Source organism: Caloenas nicobarica, chromosome 13 (genome assembly GCF_036013445.1).
Source record: "Caloenas nicobarica isolate bCalNic1 chromosome 13, bCalNic1.hap1, whole genome shotgun sequence".
NCBI classification, from domain to species: domain Eukaryota; kingdom Metazoa; phylum Chordata; class Aves; order Columbiformes; family Columbidae; genus Caloenas; species Caloenas nicobarica.
The window spans coordinates 6,349,731-6,365,797 of record NC_088257.1 but is presented as its reverse complement, the minus strand read 5'-3'; the positions used below and the strand labels follow the sequence as shown (position 1 = coordinate 6,365,797).

General features: G+C 42.9%; 1 protein-coding gene across 4 annotated transcripts in view; it reads left to right on the top strand.

Moving 5' to 3' along the window:
• Positions 1 to 16,067, top strand: part of GRIA1 (glutamate ionotropic receptor AMPA type subunit 1) — a 123,189-nt gene that overhangs the window by 83,392 nt on the left and 23,730 nt on the right. For all 4 annotated transcript variants that reach the window (XM_065644427.1, XM_065644426.1, XM_065644425.1 and 1 more), the window contains 3 exons: positions 1,779 to 1,889; positions 2,828 to 3,034; positions 4,178 to 4,548. In XM_065644427.1, coding sequence (XP_065500499.1) covers positions 1,779 to 1,889; positions 2,828 to 3,034; positions 4,178 to 4,548 — 689 coding nt within the window. The remainder of the gene's footprint in view (positions 1 to 1,778; positions 1,890 to 2,827; positions 3,035 to 4,177; positions 4,549 to 16,067) is intronic.

The window sequence follows — 16,067 nt, the reverse complement described above, 5'->3', positions numbered from 1 at the left end:
AACCAGTAGAGGTGAACCCTTTGTGTTGACCTAATTCTACCGTCCTTGAAGTGACAAGAGCTTTACCACTACCTGTGTTCTGATAGCTATATAGACATTTGTGCTGCTCTGGAGTCTTGATCCCTTTCTATATCCTAGGCACTTTGAAAAAATCTGGCCTTGTTCAAGGGTGCTGAGCCCTTGAAACATGAATCCTTTTGAAAATCTGTCTCCATGTGCTTATGTCCCACTTTAGATACTACATATTTGAAGAACAAAGTATATAGCTCAGTTATTCTATCAATAAAGGAGAGCTACTGAATATTTTGGAATGGCACATTCACTGGAATCCCTCTGCATTCTCTCAGTCCCCTGAGAAATAAAATACTTCTTTGAAACTAAGAAAAATTGCGAATAGTGAAAGTTCCATATTTACAGCCCCTACTTACATCTTACAGCGGCCAGTGTGAGATCAGAGCTCACCACAGTCAAGTGAAAAGAGGCAAATTTCTCATTCAGAAATAAAAGAAGTGTCATTTTGACGACATACAGAGTGGTCTTCCTTCTCCCTTTGCATGGTATTCATAAGAGGACAGAATGCATTATTACGTCCAGTTTGGGGTCTGAACTTCAAGAAGTTGATGATCTGGAGAGAGTCTAGAGGACAAGAAATGCAATGGCTAAATGTCTTGATTTTCCTGTGTATTTACTGACAGAAATTAAATTTGTTTGGAAGACTTGTACATCACATGTTGTGTCTTAGATCTGCCAGGTTAGAGGTGCAAAACGAACACATATGTCTCCATTTATGTTGCACTAGAAGCTCTTTCCTCACTCTCCTTTCTTTTTCGTCTATGCGATGAAGAGAGATGAGAAGCCTGTGTAGATTTTTGCTCCTGAGCTATTAGGATCTCTAATCTGCCATCACCAGGCTCCTGGTCATGCCCTGTGTTAATACCCTTTCCCATTTACTGCGATAAGAAATTCCTTTCACATGAGCAGAGCTCAGGCAACATCATACTTACACGAGGTGATGGAAAACCTCTTATAAAATCAAGCCCTCAAAGTGGATAACCTCAACAATGATCTTCCTAGTGACATTTGATGGCACTCTGCTCTACCTGCAAGCAGTGATAGATCAGCCCAAATCCCTGATTATTAGTAAGTACAGCTTAACATAAGAGTTCTTCCCATTACAACTGTTCAGTTTATTCATAACCCCAAAATTTTGACATTGGCCAGGGTTCTTGTTCGGGTTTTTTTTGTTTGGTTGGTTGATTTGGTTTGGTTTTGGGTTTTTGGGGTTTGTTTTTTCTTTTTTTTTTTTTCTCACTTGATTTTTTTGTCCTATTGTCTCAAGATGCCCTAAGAGTCAGTCCTACGTTCATGAAGGCTTTCAGCTGCAGGATAGCATTTTATCGTCCTGTAGCATCTGGACGTGCAGCAGGCGTGCTCACCATTAGGAAAATATTCAGAAGTCACAGGGGGAAGTGTGAACTCTTGGCATAGGGATGAGGCAGGGCATGGCAATAATCCCCCAGTACCCTGTGCTAAATGTTTTCACACGCACACGAGCACTCTGCTGCTGTGGCATATCACGTACATTATTTTCAGGTTGGAGGCATGGTGGGATGGGGGAGTTACTGGTCTCCTCAGCAAAAGTCATGAAGAATCAGGAGAGGAGACCTCTGGTTGGGTAGGAACATACAGAGCGAGCTGACCCTGTTCAGATGACCCTGTTACTGTATCTTGGTTGATATTACAAAGAGATATCAATATCCTGGGTTTGTGTTCGGCAGATTGGTTATTGGAATGAAGATGAGAAACTTGTTCCAGCAGCCATAGATACTCAAAGTGGCAACGAATCTACAAGCCTCCAGAACAGGACTTACATAGTCACAACTATCCTAGTAAGTGCTGTGACTTCTATCCCAGTTCTCCCTCTCTCTCGTCTCCCTGATGTTCAGACTCCCTCTTCCCCCTCATGTGCCCTTCTTTGTACTGTATCGTTTTTATAATAGCAATAACAATAATAATAATAACAGCACTTACTGTTTCCTGCTGGGTCCATAAAGGTATCTGAAAATTACTGTGGCTAATTAAATAGGTATTAAAGAGCTCTCATGCTTGAGTGTAGAAAACACAAAAGATTATGACAAGATAGTAGAGGCATCAGCATAGGTAAGTTAGGAACATTATACCTGTGCTTTGTATTTAACCCGCAGAATGGGGGCTGTAATTTGGGGAAGGATAAGCTGTATTGTGCAGAGAAGCTGAATCATAGCTTTAAAAACAAATCTCCACTATAATCACGAAGGAATAATAGGTACTCCATAATGTATGGTATCATGTGTTGTGTCATTGTATACTCTTACCCTGCAGAAACATGGATTTTTACTAACCTGTTTGTTGAATACTTACTGTGAGTCTACAGAGAAGACACAATACCCAAACTGAGTTAAACATCTTAAGGCTCCCTCCTCTCCAGCAGATCTGAATCTGCCTGTGCCCACTTAGGCAGGCATGCCTTAAAAAATTTACAGCTCAGATGCACTAAATAAACATTGCAGAATGGCAGTGAAAAGTTTGTTGCCCAAATTTTCCCAGCTACTCTATTCCCCTCAGGTCCATCGCTGCAGAGGCTGCACACGGTTTCTGCACAAATAAATAGAAAATGCCACAATAAAAATCACACTTCGTGCCTTTTAAAATAAGCCCATTGGTACAGGAACACAAAGCAAGAGCTTTGCAAGGGGACCAGAAGCTGCACACTGGGCTCTAGTCTGAGCCCCTGATGTTTATCTCTAGAATGTGGAACGTGACTCAGTATTGGTCTTCTCTGTGCCAGGAAGACCCATATGTGATGCTCAAGAAGAACGCCAACCAGTTTGAAGGCAACGAGAGGTATGAAGGCTACTGCGTGGAGCTCGCTGCTGAGATCGCAAAGCATGTTGGCTACCACTACAGGCTGGAGATTGTCAGAGATGGCAAGTATGGAGCCCGGGACCCTGACACCAAAACGTGGAATGGCATGGTGGGAGAACTTGTTTATGGGGTGAGTTTCCAGCCTTGTCCATTGTCTTTAGTTCTTGGTGCTTGAGAACACCTTCAAGTCCCAGAGTAGAAAAGAGCCAACCCTAGAGTAAAAAGGAGCCCTGCCTTCTGTCAGCCTGAGCTGTCTTGAGGACTGCAGCTCTGATAATGCAAATAATCAGCCCAAGTAAAACATTTTAATTTAGGGAAGGGCAGCACATTTTGTGCCTATGGAAATGACAAAATATTCTTCTTCTTTCTATTTTGGAAGAACAAGTATTGAAAGGTCAAACTTTCCCATGGGTAGAATCTCCAAATTCTACTCTTATTTATATTTGCATGATAATGGAAGGATGAAAGAAGGATAAGATTTCAAACAGCATATGACTGGTGAACAGTAGGACTAGACTACTTCTGTCTAGCCACTCATTTCCATCATCTCAGACATACACCTGCACCCTACACTCCTAAACTTGGTTCGTTCTAGTAGTTCACAATCAGTGGTGTTTAGGTCACCCTTTAGAGGGATCTAATTTTCTCTTACAAGGAAAGGGGAAATGAGTGTAGAGAGCATCAGTGCCAAAGTCTCTGTGTCACTGTGTTGGAGCAGGGGACGATCTGTCTCCTCCTGGTAGCTCCACAGTATATGCCCACAGCCATTTAAATGCATTTTCCTTTCAGTTTTCAAGACAGATTGTAAAATAAGTGGAGAGTGCACATCAGTGTCACTGGAATATTTTTCTTCTTCTCCTGCATCAGTTATGCAATCAAAAAGCAGTTCCTGCTGGAAGTAAACATCCTGGCATCCTTTTTCAGGCAATTGGCTTTTCCTTGCCTCTTTTGATGTCTGGATGATAAAGCTCTTTTAGGAAAAATCATCTGCATCAGACTCTGACATCAGTGGATAAATCAGACAAGAAGTGCTAGTTGGCTGTAAAAAGAAAATGTTGTGATTTCAAAATGGAGCTGGTAATCAGTAGTGATAAAATGGAAATAATCCACCAATATTGTGGGCTACTCCTTTTTAACATTTCTCTTGCAGTTGGTTTTGTCTGATTTCTTCTGAGATAGCAGGGATAAACAGAGATCAAAAGAACATGAGCTGGAGTTAGTAGATATATTTTATCCCCAGAATGCAAATCTCTTTTCTGTCTCTCCTTTTCAGAGGGCGGATGTGGCTGTGGCACCATTAACCATCACTCTGGTTCGAGAAGAAGTTATAGACTTTTCCAAACCGTTCATGAGCTTAGGTATCTCTATCATGATAAAAAAACCTCAGAAGTCCAAACCAGGAGTTTTTTCCTTTCTGGATCCTTTGGCTTACGAGATATGGATGTGCATTGTTTTTGCCTACATTGGAGTGAGCGTTGTCCTCTTCCTGGTGAGTCGCTTCAGCCCTTACGAGTGGCACACTGAAGAATTTGAGGAAGGACGGGACCAGCCAGCCAATGACCAGACAAATGAGTTTGGGATATTCAACAGTCTCTGGTTCTCTCTAGGAGCTTTCATGCAGCAAGGATGTGATATTTCTCCAAGGTGGGTTGCCTTCCCCAATGAAGCTTCTTCCAGTTCGTGCGGTTTAATCTTTCTGCATGCTTTGGAGCTGAACAGGTTCTTCTTTGACCTTCCTTCCTGAACCATGGTGTAGTTTTGTGAATCAGTAACAGATTCAGAAAGGATCTAAGGGTTCGCAGCTCTCACAGCTGTGAACTTGAGACCTTTAACTTGGGACCATAAAAACACCATTCTAAATTTATCCCAGGGAGTTCTTTTGAGGGAATTTACAGAAATGCTAATGAGATTTTCTAAAGCCACCCAATTGCAATCAGTTTTTTTCAGTCGTTTATTTTGTGGCTGCTAGAAACAAGATCATTCTAGCATTATAGAGAAGCTATAAAATTCCAGTAAAGTAGGGAGAAATAATATGGTGCATGCCCAGTGAAAAGTTGCACGGTCTGTGCCAAAGATTATGGAGGACACTGAGTAGCTTTAGGTATTATTGGCTTTTAGAAAGGTCAGAGAAGAACTGAGTTTAGTAGGAGTACTGAGTTTAGTAGACTTCTGCTTTAGTAGGACCCAAAGTCCAAAGGGCTCCCAAAGGGACTTTTGGTGTACACATTTATTCTCTGTATAAATTAATTACTCTTGTAGTTACTTTTAGAAAATCTTTGTTGGAAAAGCTGGCACAATAACAGGTAGCTGGAAAACTGCATGCAATGTAGAACATGTAAATCTCTGATAGAGGCACAAGCAGAGTTATTTGAAAATGTCTGGGAATACCTCCTTCATTTTTGAGACCTGTATTCCCACAAATCTACTGACAGAGATTTTGCCTACTACAGGTGCCCATGATACACATAACTTCTCAGTTTCTTGCTCATACGGAGATGTTCAAAAGAAAAGAAAAATAGTTGAAAGCATAGGAACCAAATAGCTGCATGGATCTGATAGATTTTCTTATTTATTTTCACGAGTAATATGTCCAGTAAGCAATGTCTGTAATAGCTGAGGGGGTCTCCCTTGTGTTATGTGTATATTCACATGAGTCAGGACCAGAGGTGATCCAGGGATGAGGTTTTTGACACCTCCATTGTTTTGTGTCCAGGGCAGATGTACTTACAGGTTTGTGAGGCTGAAAAAGGGTTAACAAGCTGTGTCTTGGGATGTGGATCATATGTGCCCATCTCTCCCAAGAGGTCTGTTCTGGATGTTGGCTGGAGGGAGGGCATGTGGACAGGGCAAGCACCAAAGCCGCTAGATGCTGCAGGACACTGCTCTTGTTCCCCCTCTCCACAGCTCTGAGAGGCACACTTGACCCACATTAGGCTAAGAACATTTTTGGCCAGATTTGACTCAAACCAGAGGTACTGCCAGTCATGAGAATGAATTTACAGGAAGTATATGTATTTTCTGCATGTACATACCATGGTGCCATCTGAGGCGATGCTCTGATAAAAGCAGGCAGCAAAGAGACCTTTTGGTTTTATTTTTTCTCCGTCCTTTCTTTTCGGGCTTCGTCTCCCTTTTCTTCAAGGGACATTTCGGCAGAGGTGTATGTGTTGTGGGTGAACACAGTAGGCAGAAGTTAATTTCCCGCATGCTGGGATGGCATCAAAGTTTGGGGAGTGAGAAGAAGGCATAAGCCCCTTGGCACGTGGGGGTGACACTGCGCAGCTCCGCACAGCTCCCGCAGGATGGCGGGGAAGCCAGGCACCAGCTGGGTGGCCATGGGCCAATTTGTCCATATATTAATCAGTTTGAGATAGCAGGGAAATAAAAGCTTGCAGGGCACTTTGATAGCGACAGCTTTTATGAATATGTTTTATCATCCGATCGTTGATTAGTAGGAGTCCAGCTGGAGCATTCAGAAAGTCTTCCCAGCAAAAGGAATTTCAACTTTAGCACTGTCTGGTAACACAGCTTTGTGTGTTGGGATCAGGTTATTGCCATTTTCATTCTCATTGTTGTTCCTGTCATCATTATTCTTATTTAGGAACCATAATGTCTTCCTTTGGGGACATTGCAATAGCCAGTTTCTGTTCCAAAGAGGAATATGGCAAGGTGAAAAGCTGAGACTTTGTGGAATAGCAAATTTGGAAATGTCTTTGATTAAAAAGTGTCAGGAGATCAGTGGTTTTGATCCAAATAACAAGATTTGCTCTCGCTAAACAACATGCTTTGAATCATCATTTCAAAGTGGTTTATTTTGCTTTGAAATAGGAAATGAGAATGATTGTCATTGTTATTTTAATGTTGTTAATTTGATCACCCTGATAATGAAACTTACAATTTCATTGAAATCACTATTTTTCTATGGAGCACAACAGCACTTTCTGACTATAAATATCTGCTAGAAGAGAAAATTCGAAAAATAAAATGTGGGAATTATTATAACTCCCAGTACTGTGCGTACAGCTCCTTGAGATGGTTATAAGTGGAGGGGGACATTTCTGTGAAATCTGAAAGCAAGGAGGAAGCAGAAGAGTGAGAATCTCCGTAGGACGTTGTTGTACAGAAAGGCTCTGAGCGCTCGCCGTATTTCACGTGTATTTTGCACACGAACCTAGTGCAGGATTTTTGTGACACTTCACTTTAGGAATAAATGCCTGGTATAATGACAATGTGGGAAGGTGGGGATCTGCTCTATTCCAATATATTTCCTATATGGTTGCTTCTAAACTTATCATGACAATCTCTCAGCACCTCCCCAGTAATATATTAACCAACATAAATAGCTTCTGTTATTTATGTTCTGTCATTCTCTCCCTAGGAGAAAGGAACAAGTGCAGGGGTGTATTTTGTTTTTGTAGAGGCTTTGGTTTGTTTATTTCGCTTTTGTTTTGGAAAGCAGTAGGGGAAATTTGTCTGGAGGGTTTTTGTTTTTGTTTTTTCCAGAGTATGTTTGTTTTAAGTGCTTATGCCACTATGTATTTATCATAAAAAACATGCAAGATCAAAACTGCCGACACATCACTCAGCACAGCAGGTGGTGAGGGAGGTTTGCAGCAGCTCCCTGCTCTTGTAACTGTGTGTTCCTCAGCCTCAGACCAGTCCCCAGGGAACTTTGGTCCCCCACAGAGACAAAAAATTTGCTTTTGAAGGAAAGTAGTGTCCTTTTTAAGGACAGACTTACCAGCCAGTACTTTAACCAGGTTTTTAAGTATGCTGGTCGCAACCTACCAAGCACTTTAAAGATACACTGTGAATTTGATGACCTGCAGATGGCTGAGACAGAGCTGCGGGTTGTGGGCTTTTGGCCTGTTCTCCCGAGGCGTGAGGTTGCCGGGCATGAGGCCGACTGATGTCCTCAAAGCTCTGAAGCCTTCATGTCTGAGCATAGACAAGGACGAGTGTGACAAAGGCCAGACGGCAACCAGTTGTGTAGAGTCCCAGCCAGAGCCAGTGGCAATCTGTGTTGTGCCTTTGGATGCTGCTACATGAGCATGAGCAAAGAATCCATCCCTCCTAAGCCATAAGTGGAATGACTCAACTCTAGGTACGTAGCTTCGACCAAAGGCGGCTGTGAGCTCTTGGATGTTTCCCACCGGAGCGAGCGATCCCCCTTCTGCACCATCACTGACCGCTGGATGTGGTTCAGTCACTGCCGTGTGGGCTAATTTGTCCTGCTTGAGGTGAGATGGTCCTTGTCGTTGCCCTTAAAGTCTGCGCGTTCAAAGTACTGGCTGAAACGTGGCAGAGTAAGGGAGAAGTAACGTGGAGTTTCAAGTAGTTTCGTGTACATAGTAATGGGCAGAAATCAGTGAAGCCTGAAACGGGCCATAAACCATTAGACTTTACAAAGTGCCGCTGTAACTTCAGAAAACAGTCGTGAAATTACAAAAGCGCTCATTAAATGTGAAATACAGACCCAGAAAGGAGATTCTCAGAGAGGTAATAAATATCCCACAGCCAACTGTGAGACCCTGCAGCAAGAGAAATGTGAAGTAAATATGACTCACATTGTACCATTTTTCAGAAATGTAATTTGATAAATTGTCTTCAGAGCTTAAAATAACCCCAGTGTACAGCAGCTGTGGGGACTGAGACCTCGCTAACATACAGCACGTTGCTGCCATTCCACGCTCAGGATGGACTCAAAGCCTTTGAGGAGACTCATGGGACATCTGGGTGTCCCAACCTCCCCAGCAGCAAAACGAAGCATTTGAATTTTTCATCTGCCCCATCATTTTCTACAAAATAATTTATTTGATAGTTGTGAACAGGATAAAAAAGCAGGGAGCAAGATATATACTTTTGTTGCCAGCTTACATCCTGATCTTCTCTTTTTTGTTATCTTAAAATTCATTGCTTCATGTGGTTTGCATCCAAAAGAGGCTTCCTATATACTGGAGACGATTAAATTTAATCCATTACTTTTCCTGTGACTCAGAAAACTTATGTTTGACTAAAATGAAATACATTTGGCTAAAATATATATTCCAGAAAGGCCTTTATTCTTCCTATGAAGATACTGTGAGATAGAATATACCATAAGAATATACACAGTTTATCTCAGTGGAGTGACTACGGGAGTCTTGTCCCCACTGGATTTGGACAGGTGGATAACTATCACACAGTGTCACCCAGTAAATACAGCCATCCTTTGTGCCCTGCCAGAGAAAAATTAAACAGACATCTCTAAAGATACACCCAGTTTCGTGGAGGCTCTCTTTGTACTGTGCTGTGGAAACAAAACACATGTATTTTGGATTCAGATCAAAACATACCATGAGTAGAAAGGGAAATGTATAATGACACGATAGGGTATCATGTCATGATACCTGGACAACACAGCTTGAAATCGCTCATTATAATCTGCATGATTGAGAACAGAGCTGGAGAGGTGACTGTGGCAACCTGAACTGGAAGCGAAGTGATGAATGAAGTTTTCATCACAGCCCGCATCTGGGAGAGAGCCAGGTGTGAGAGAGGACGTTTGGAGAGCCTCAGCCGGGATGCACGAGCAGGAAGAGATTCTGTGCTGGTCTGTGCACGGTGGCACAGGGGAGCACTGCGGGGAGACGTTTGGGCCACACCTGTGTTGCTTAAAGACTGTGGATGCTTATTGTGTGCACGGAGACGTGGTGCAGGTTGCGGTCCACCCTTCAGATAAGGAGTTAAATGGGGCTTAACTTGCTTGCAGAGTCCAGACGTGGAGCCGGTGCCCGTGCGGTGGCACGTGCAGAGCAGCAACCCCTCGGCTGGGACAAAACCCACTGCTTAGCAAGGTTTGCTCATAGAGGTGATGAGCAAATGTACTCCGAGGTGGGAAGGAGAGAGATAAATGCTGGCTGCTATCCAGTCGATAGATGCAATCTATTATTTATAGGCATCTTGTGGGCATCGTTATTTGGTTTTTAGTGACATGGAAAGAGCGCACTCTGGCTGATCTGTATAATGTGTAGCTGGGCTTCTAGTTCGCTGCACTCCTTTGCAGGTTTTCTGTTGCACTCAGTCGTAGCAGTTTGTCTGCACAAGAGTAAGTACAGTATTTATTATGTACCTGTAATTAATGCTGAACATTTTCTTCTGCTGTTTTTGCTGTTTATTTACATTTCCTTTTAGATCAATTGAAAAAAAATCACAGGAGACTTAAGCTGTAGAGCTGGTGGAAATAACTGCAAAATTGCTCCACAAGTTGTCGAGGTTTTTTTTCCTAAACTAGCCTCTAGAGCATTCAAAAAATAACAGCACTTTTAAATTTCATCACGATGTTCCTAGTACTGAAAGATTTTCTCCGGTTTTAGACAAGATCTAAATCAGAAATTGCTTAGGACAAAAATTTTCTTTTTTTTAGTGAGAGGTTTGATTTGGGTTGTTTCAAGGCAATTATTTCTCTTCTGTCCTTTGTTAACTTACATTTGCAGGGTACTTATTTTGCTAAAAATTTAGAATTTGGGAAATGAGAACCAGCTGCATTTAGCAATGAAAAGGATTTTAATTCCTTCCTGAAATGAAGGCTGAGCCTCCGTGCTTATTTGGCGACTCTTCTTGATTTCAGGAGGCATCTTCTCTGACACTCCAAGCACCTGCCTGTCTTTTTGGCCTGAGGCGCAGTTCTGGTGCCGTCCTCACAGTACCCATTATAACCTTAACTTGTCCTGGAGAGTCACTGGAGAGCTGTGCAAGCTCCCCCAAGGCAGGAGTCCCACAAGCAATGAGGAAAGATTTGTGCTTTTTTTTTTTTTTTTCCTGGCACTGTCTGCACAGGGTCTGGTGGGGCTGGCAGAGCTCACTAAAGCCTCTCTGGGGGCATTGCAGGGAGTGTGCTCGCTCCTACAGACCAGGCTGCTGACCACCAGTTGGATTCATTGTGCAGTCTCAAGGCAAACGGCGTATTTTTGCAATGAAGGCGGCAGCAGTTTGCCATTTCCTTGGGGAACACATGCAACTCATGCTGGGGCTGCCCTGGGGGACACGGCAGCCAAGCCAGGCTGGGAGCAAGGTAGGTTCAGCATCCTTCCTACTCCTGAATCCAGGAGGCTTGGAGGTTTGTCCATGGGGACAAAGCTCAGGACCATTTATTTTTGGCAGTTTGCTTGAACTGGTGAGCTGAGGTTGGTCTTTAAGAGTAAAAGTAAAAAAATAGGATTTCATCTTCTGGAAAAGTCTTTTAAGTGTACCAAATGATTTTGTAATTATCTCTACCTGGCCGAATTAATTATGTCTAGGGAGAGGAAATTCAGGTCACAGGGTAACAGCAGTACTTGCAAATCACCGGGAACTGATGACCACACTTATTTCTGAAACGCATTTAACCAAAGAAAGTGACTCACCAGAGGAGCAGCTTGACAAATTGCACAATATCTAACTAAACAGTCCCCTTTGGAGCTTGTGCACTTCCATGGCAACCAAAATGTGGCAGCCAGGGGAAAATGGAAATTCTGTAAAAATAGTCATCCTTGCTATTCTCTTTTTCACTTGGAAAAATTTAGCATTAGGATACAGAGGACTCAGGGGAAGGAAATAACAGAGAGTATTGTTGGGAAAATACCATTTCATCTGTAAAGGAAAAATGAGTCTTTTGAATTTCCATACTCTGCCACCCAAAAATTTCAAATTGCTGCAGAGGTAACGAGTGTTTCCTCCACTGATCTCTAAGCCACTTCCTCGGGATGGTTCCCTATCAGGCATATCTAGTCACTCTTCCACAGTACTGACTTCAGGCCTTTACCATTGATGTTGCTGGGGTGGGCAGCAAGAAATTTGCTTCTATCTGAGTGACAGATTTACTGATCATTCCACCAGCTGTGTTTAAAATAAGAAGTCAAACACTTGAACCAAAAGCAGATTTATTAAGCTAAAAATATATTTCTGATCTCTCTATTCAGGACTAAATACATGTTCCTCATATTTTTGATCGAAAGCAAAGTTAAAAATAGTGGGGGGTGCAGAAAGTGCATTGCCTCGTTTTTTAATCTAGTGGGAAGTTTTATTAGGACATCCGTGATGTGGAAATGGCACGTGCTGCCTGTGTTGCTAGTGCTGTGCTCTGGCTCAGGATGGTGAGTGGCACCAGGATTTGCAGGGATGCCTCTGAGATTCACAGCCTTCTCTGTGACTCTGGCTGGAGCCCTTCTGAGGCTCCGGGGACTCCCTGTTGCACTATACTTGCTGATTTTCAACCAGTAAGAGAAACACACTTTCTCCTTTCAGTTTTGTCCCTCTGGATAACCTGTTATCAGTCGGCTCAGCTGGGGTCTGACACCCTCCGAGCCACAGTCAGGGCTGCGCACGGCTCTGTGTTCCTAATAGCTGCGTCGGTTGCTGAGTGTTTCTGTCGCAGAATAAGGGCTGTGAGGAGCTGAAGGACCTCTGTGACCCCAAAGTGGTGTCCTCTGTGAGGCCGCTTGTCACACGCTGCTTTAATGTTGATACTCCAGAAGAACACTGTAGCTGAGATGGGAAGCCCTGAGCTTGTTTTCACAGGGAAGCCCCGCTTAAATAACTCGTCCATATGCTGTACATCACTTTTATCAGCACTAAGATAACATGTGCGGGCTGCCTGGATACACAGTCCAATGAGCATTGAACTCCTCAATTCAAATTGTTCTGGCTCGCAACACACAGAGCATCCACAGCTGCTCTCTGTTAGTTTGATCCCTAGAGCTGCCCAAAACCCTACGGCCTTCCACTGGGAGGCCCCGAGTACTTCTCTTATTCTACTGGAGTTTGGGATTTATTATACCTATTCTGCTTTTGTCCCAGATTTCATCCCAACTACTCGTCTTGGTAACTGGGGAATAACCAATACCTTCTTTTCACAAGTTCAGCAATGCATACATACAGTGAGCAATAAGCATTGTATAATAACACCCCAAAACAGCGAACAGGCGAAGACAAATTTATTGAAATATGACAGGGGTGCTAGGGTGTTCATTGTGAAAGGCTTGATGAAAATGAATAATTGGGAAAAGCAAATGTGGGACATGCTAAGAAATAGGGAGAAAGGACGTGCTGTGCTTGGACAGGGTCTGGAGTTGGAGGAGGCAGAGCATGGAGTCAGCTTTGAAGTTCTCTGTGATGGTGTCTTGGTCTTCTTTCCATTTTCACTTGGATCAAAGAAGCCAGATGACAGCTGGGGGCCACCTGATTTATGTCATCTATGGTAGGAAAGGGCATAGAGCTGGTGCACACACCCCTTTCTTTAAGCAGTAGCATACTTTATGGCATTCAATCTATTTAATAAAATCATCCAGTAATTCTGATTAATGCCTACCCAGAAGAGTTGCTGCTTACCCTTAGATCCAAAGGCTAAGCAGCAATAATCCAATCATGGTAATCATAACTTACTACTTTGATCTTCAGATAAAAGAGCCTATAGAAGTGCAAAAGTGTTACATCACCGTTATTTGGACAACTTCAAGGCATGTTATATATACTAATGAATTCTCTCAACACAGTCTGCTGAGAAGGAATAGGAGGCAAATGTGTGAACAGTGGAGCAGAAAGGAAGAGGGGAGAAGATGAGTCTTCATATGGTGAAAAGGGAAAAGCAGTAAAAATAAGTACCTGTACACTGCGGATAGGTGTGAGATGTGAAGAGGGGTCCATGAGGGCCCAGCTACAGGAATAAAGCACATGGGATGCTCTCCTGTAGGAGGAATTTTCTCTTCTCTCTCATCTCTTGAAGCTCCCAATAGGACGAAATATCTCAGGCTGGAGACTGGCAAACAAAGGGAGGGGGCAGCTTTTCATCTCAACAGTGCTTCCAAAGCCTTCAAAAATTAGAAAAAATCACCCAGTGTATCTTAGCAGGTGAAACAGAGGCAGCAGAAACACTGAATATGTTTTTCTTCCACAGTTTGGGAGTTTTAATGTTAAAAGACAGGCACTCCTGTGCACACAGAGATCTTCTAAAAAACATTGGCTGGGGAGACCAGACTCATTCCTCATCACTTCTACAAGGGATACAGTATGCCCTTGTAGAAAAAAGAAGTGCTCAAAAATGAAAATAGAGAAAATGTAACTTATACAGTCTTGGTGAGGGATCACATTTTAAATTAGAAATGAGAGAGAAGAGTAAGGGAATATTTGAGAATATTGCTCGGACTGCAAATCTTACAGTGCAGAAAATACTCTCCTCCCAGAAAACCCATTTCTCTCATCAAATTGGGAAATCTGATGAAAGACAGACAGAAAAAAAAAAAAAAAAGAAAGAAAGACCAAAAAATCCACCAAGGCAAGGTGCCCTGGAAGAAGTCCGAACTGCATTATTGTAACATTGCCCGGAAGTCTCAGAAATGGAGCTCTAAATTGTAAGCACATGTAAATGACTGAAGAGGATCTTGGAAAAATGAAGAACTGGTAGCATATAATCCAAACTATATTAAATCTTTGGGGGAAAAAAAAAACCTTTTTCATCAAGCAGACTTTGAAGAAGAGACTGAAGGAGAGCATATGAAATCTAGCAACACAGCAAAGGACATCAGCACAATAGGCCGTTGTTTAAAAAGAAGGATGAGTGCTGTTAAATTTGGGGCCACCTGAGGCTGAGGAAGTTCCTGAGTAATGAATCTCCTGGAGCACTCCAGTGAGTGCTTCTGACAAAATTTTATGCTTGACACCTTGTGAGTTTTTCTCAGCAAAGCGAGCAAATGTCACCAAAGTGAGAAAAATATGTGAAGAGCCTTTTTTTACAGTGAAATTTTTTTGCTCAAAGGCACGAAGAGTTGGGTATTTTTTCCCCTGTCGCAAAAGCTGGCAAAACTGCAGAAGAGGGATGATTTTGCCTTTCACCAGGGCTGCCTGAAGTGACCACGTGTTTCTCAGCAAACCTCTATCTAAACACTCATCCCTTAAACTACCCTGGTTTGCAACATGGAGAGGGAAGCTGTGCCTGTACTTAAGAGAACGACAGTGTATTTCTTTGGATCTATCTGTTCTGCCTTTCAACCACACTTTTATTTTTTCTTAGGCTCTACCCTAGCCCTTTCGTTACAATTTTTTTAGCAGCCTTCTGGAAGAGTTGCAGGTATTGACCTGCAGTTTTGGGGATAAACATCTCAGCAGCCAGTTCTCGCTGCTCAGGGATGGTGGCTCCCTCAAGTAAAGGACGTCCCTCGGTTCTGCAGTTCTGCTCTGTAGGAGTGTGTTTATGCCATGGCTGGTGCAGGGGTCCTGCTGAAGTGCTACCAACACCAGACTTTGTTTGTCGAGCATGTAAGTTGTGTTGGTTGCGTATCAGCAGCCTGCATTTTGTGTCCATTGAGGACCACAGGAGGACACAACCTGCAAACTGCTATTGAGTCCTTAAATAATCCCCTGCATAGCTGGTCTCATTTGATGCTGCCTCTGCCTGCTGGGATTGAGCGTCTCTGGAAGGCGAAGTGAGCAAAGAAGCAGCTCAAAGGTAAATTCCACCTTGTGACCTGTGCTTCAGGCCACCCACCCAGGTGAAGTTAATAAATGTAATTCATCCTCTTCTCCCACAGCTGGGAACTGGATTAGAGAGAGGAAGTAAATTACCCTGGATCCCATAAAGTCACAGGGCCTCCCAAGGAACAACAACAACAACAAAGTATTCCTTAATGCTAGTCATCTGGTTTAGGTAGTTAGGTACCTCTTACCTGTCAAAATGCTAAGTGAATGTCTTGAAAACAGCACATAGCTGCTCCATGCAGTCATCCTTACACTTAGTACTGCAGCAATCCAAGCTCCAATAGCTGGAGAACCACAAGTGGCATGATGCATTTCTGACTAAGCAGGAAAACTCATTTTAGAAAGAGGTTTTGCCCATTAAAGGGAAATTGAAGAAAAAAGTGCCAACATATTCTGCAAAAGAAGAGATGAAACAGTAAGAGAGGAACCATATACTGCTGTCCAAGGCCATTAGCTTGGGCAGAAAGAAACAGTAAATAAATGATGACTTATAATTAAAGCCTCACAGATATACATCCTCCTGTTGAGTCTGAGAGATCCTGCATATATGCAGACAATATATTCAGTTGTTGCAAAGGTAACACAGCAAGTGATACTGAGGCCCCTTCTTAAAAGGACTTTTGCTGGGATTCTGCAATCCATATTGCCTCCTTCCAATGTGATGGCTTTGCAGG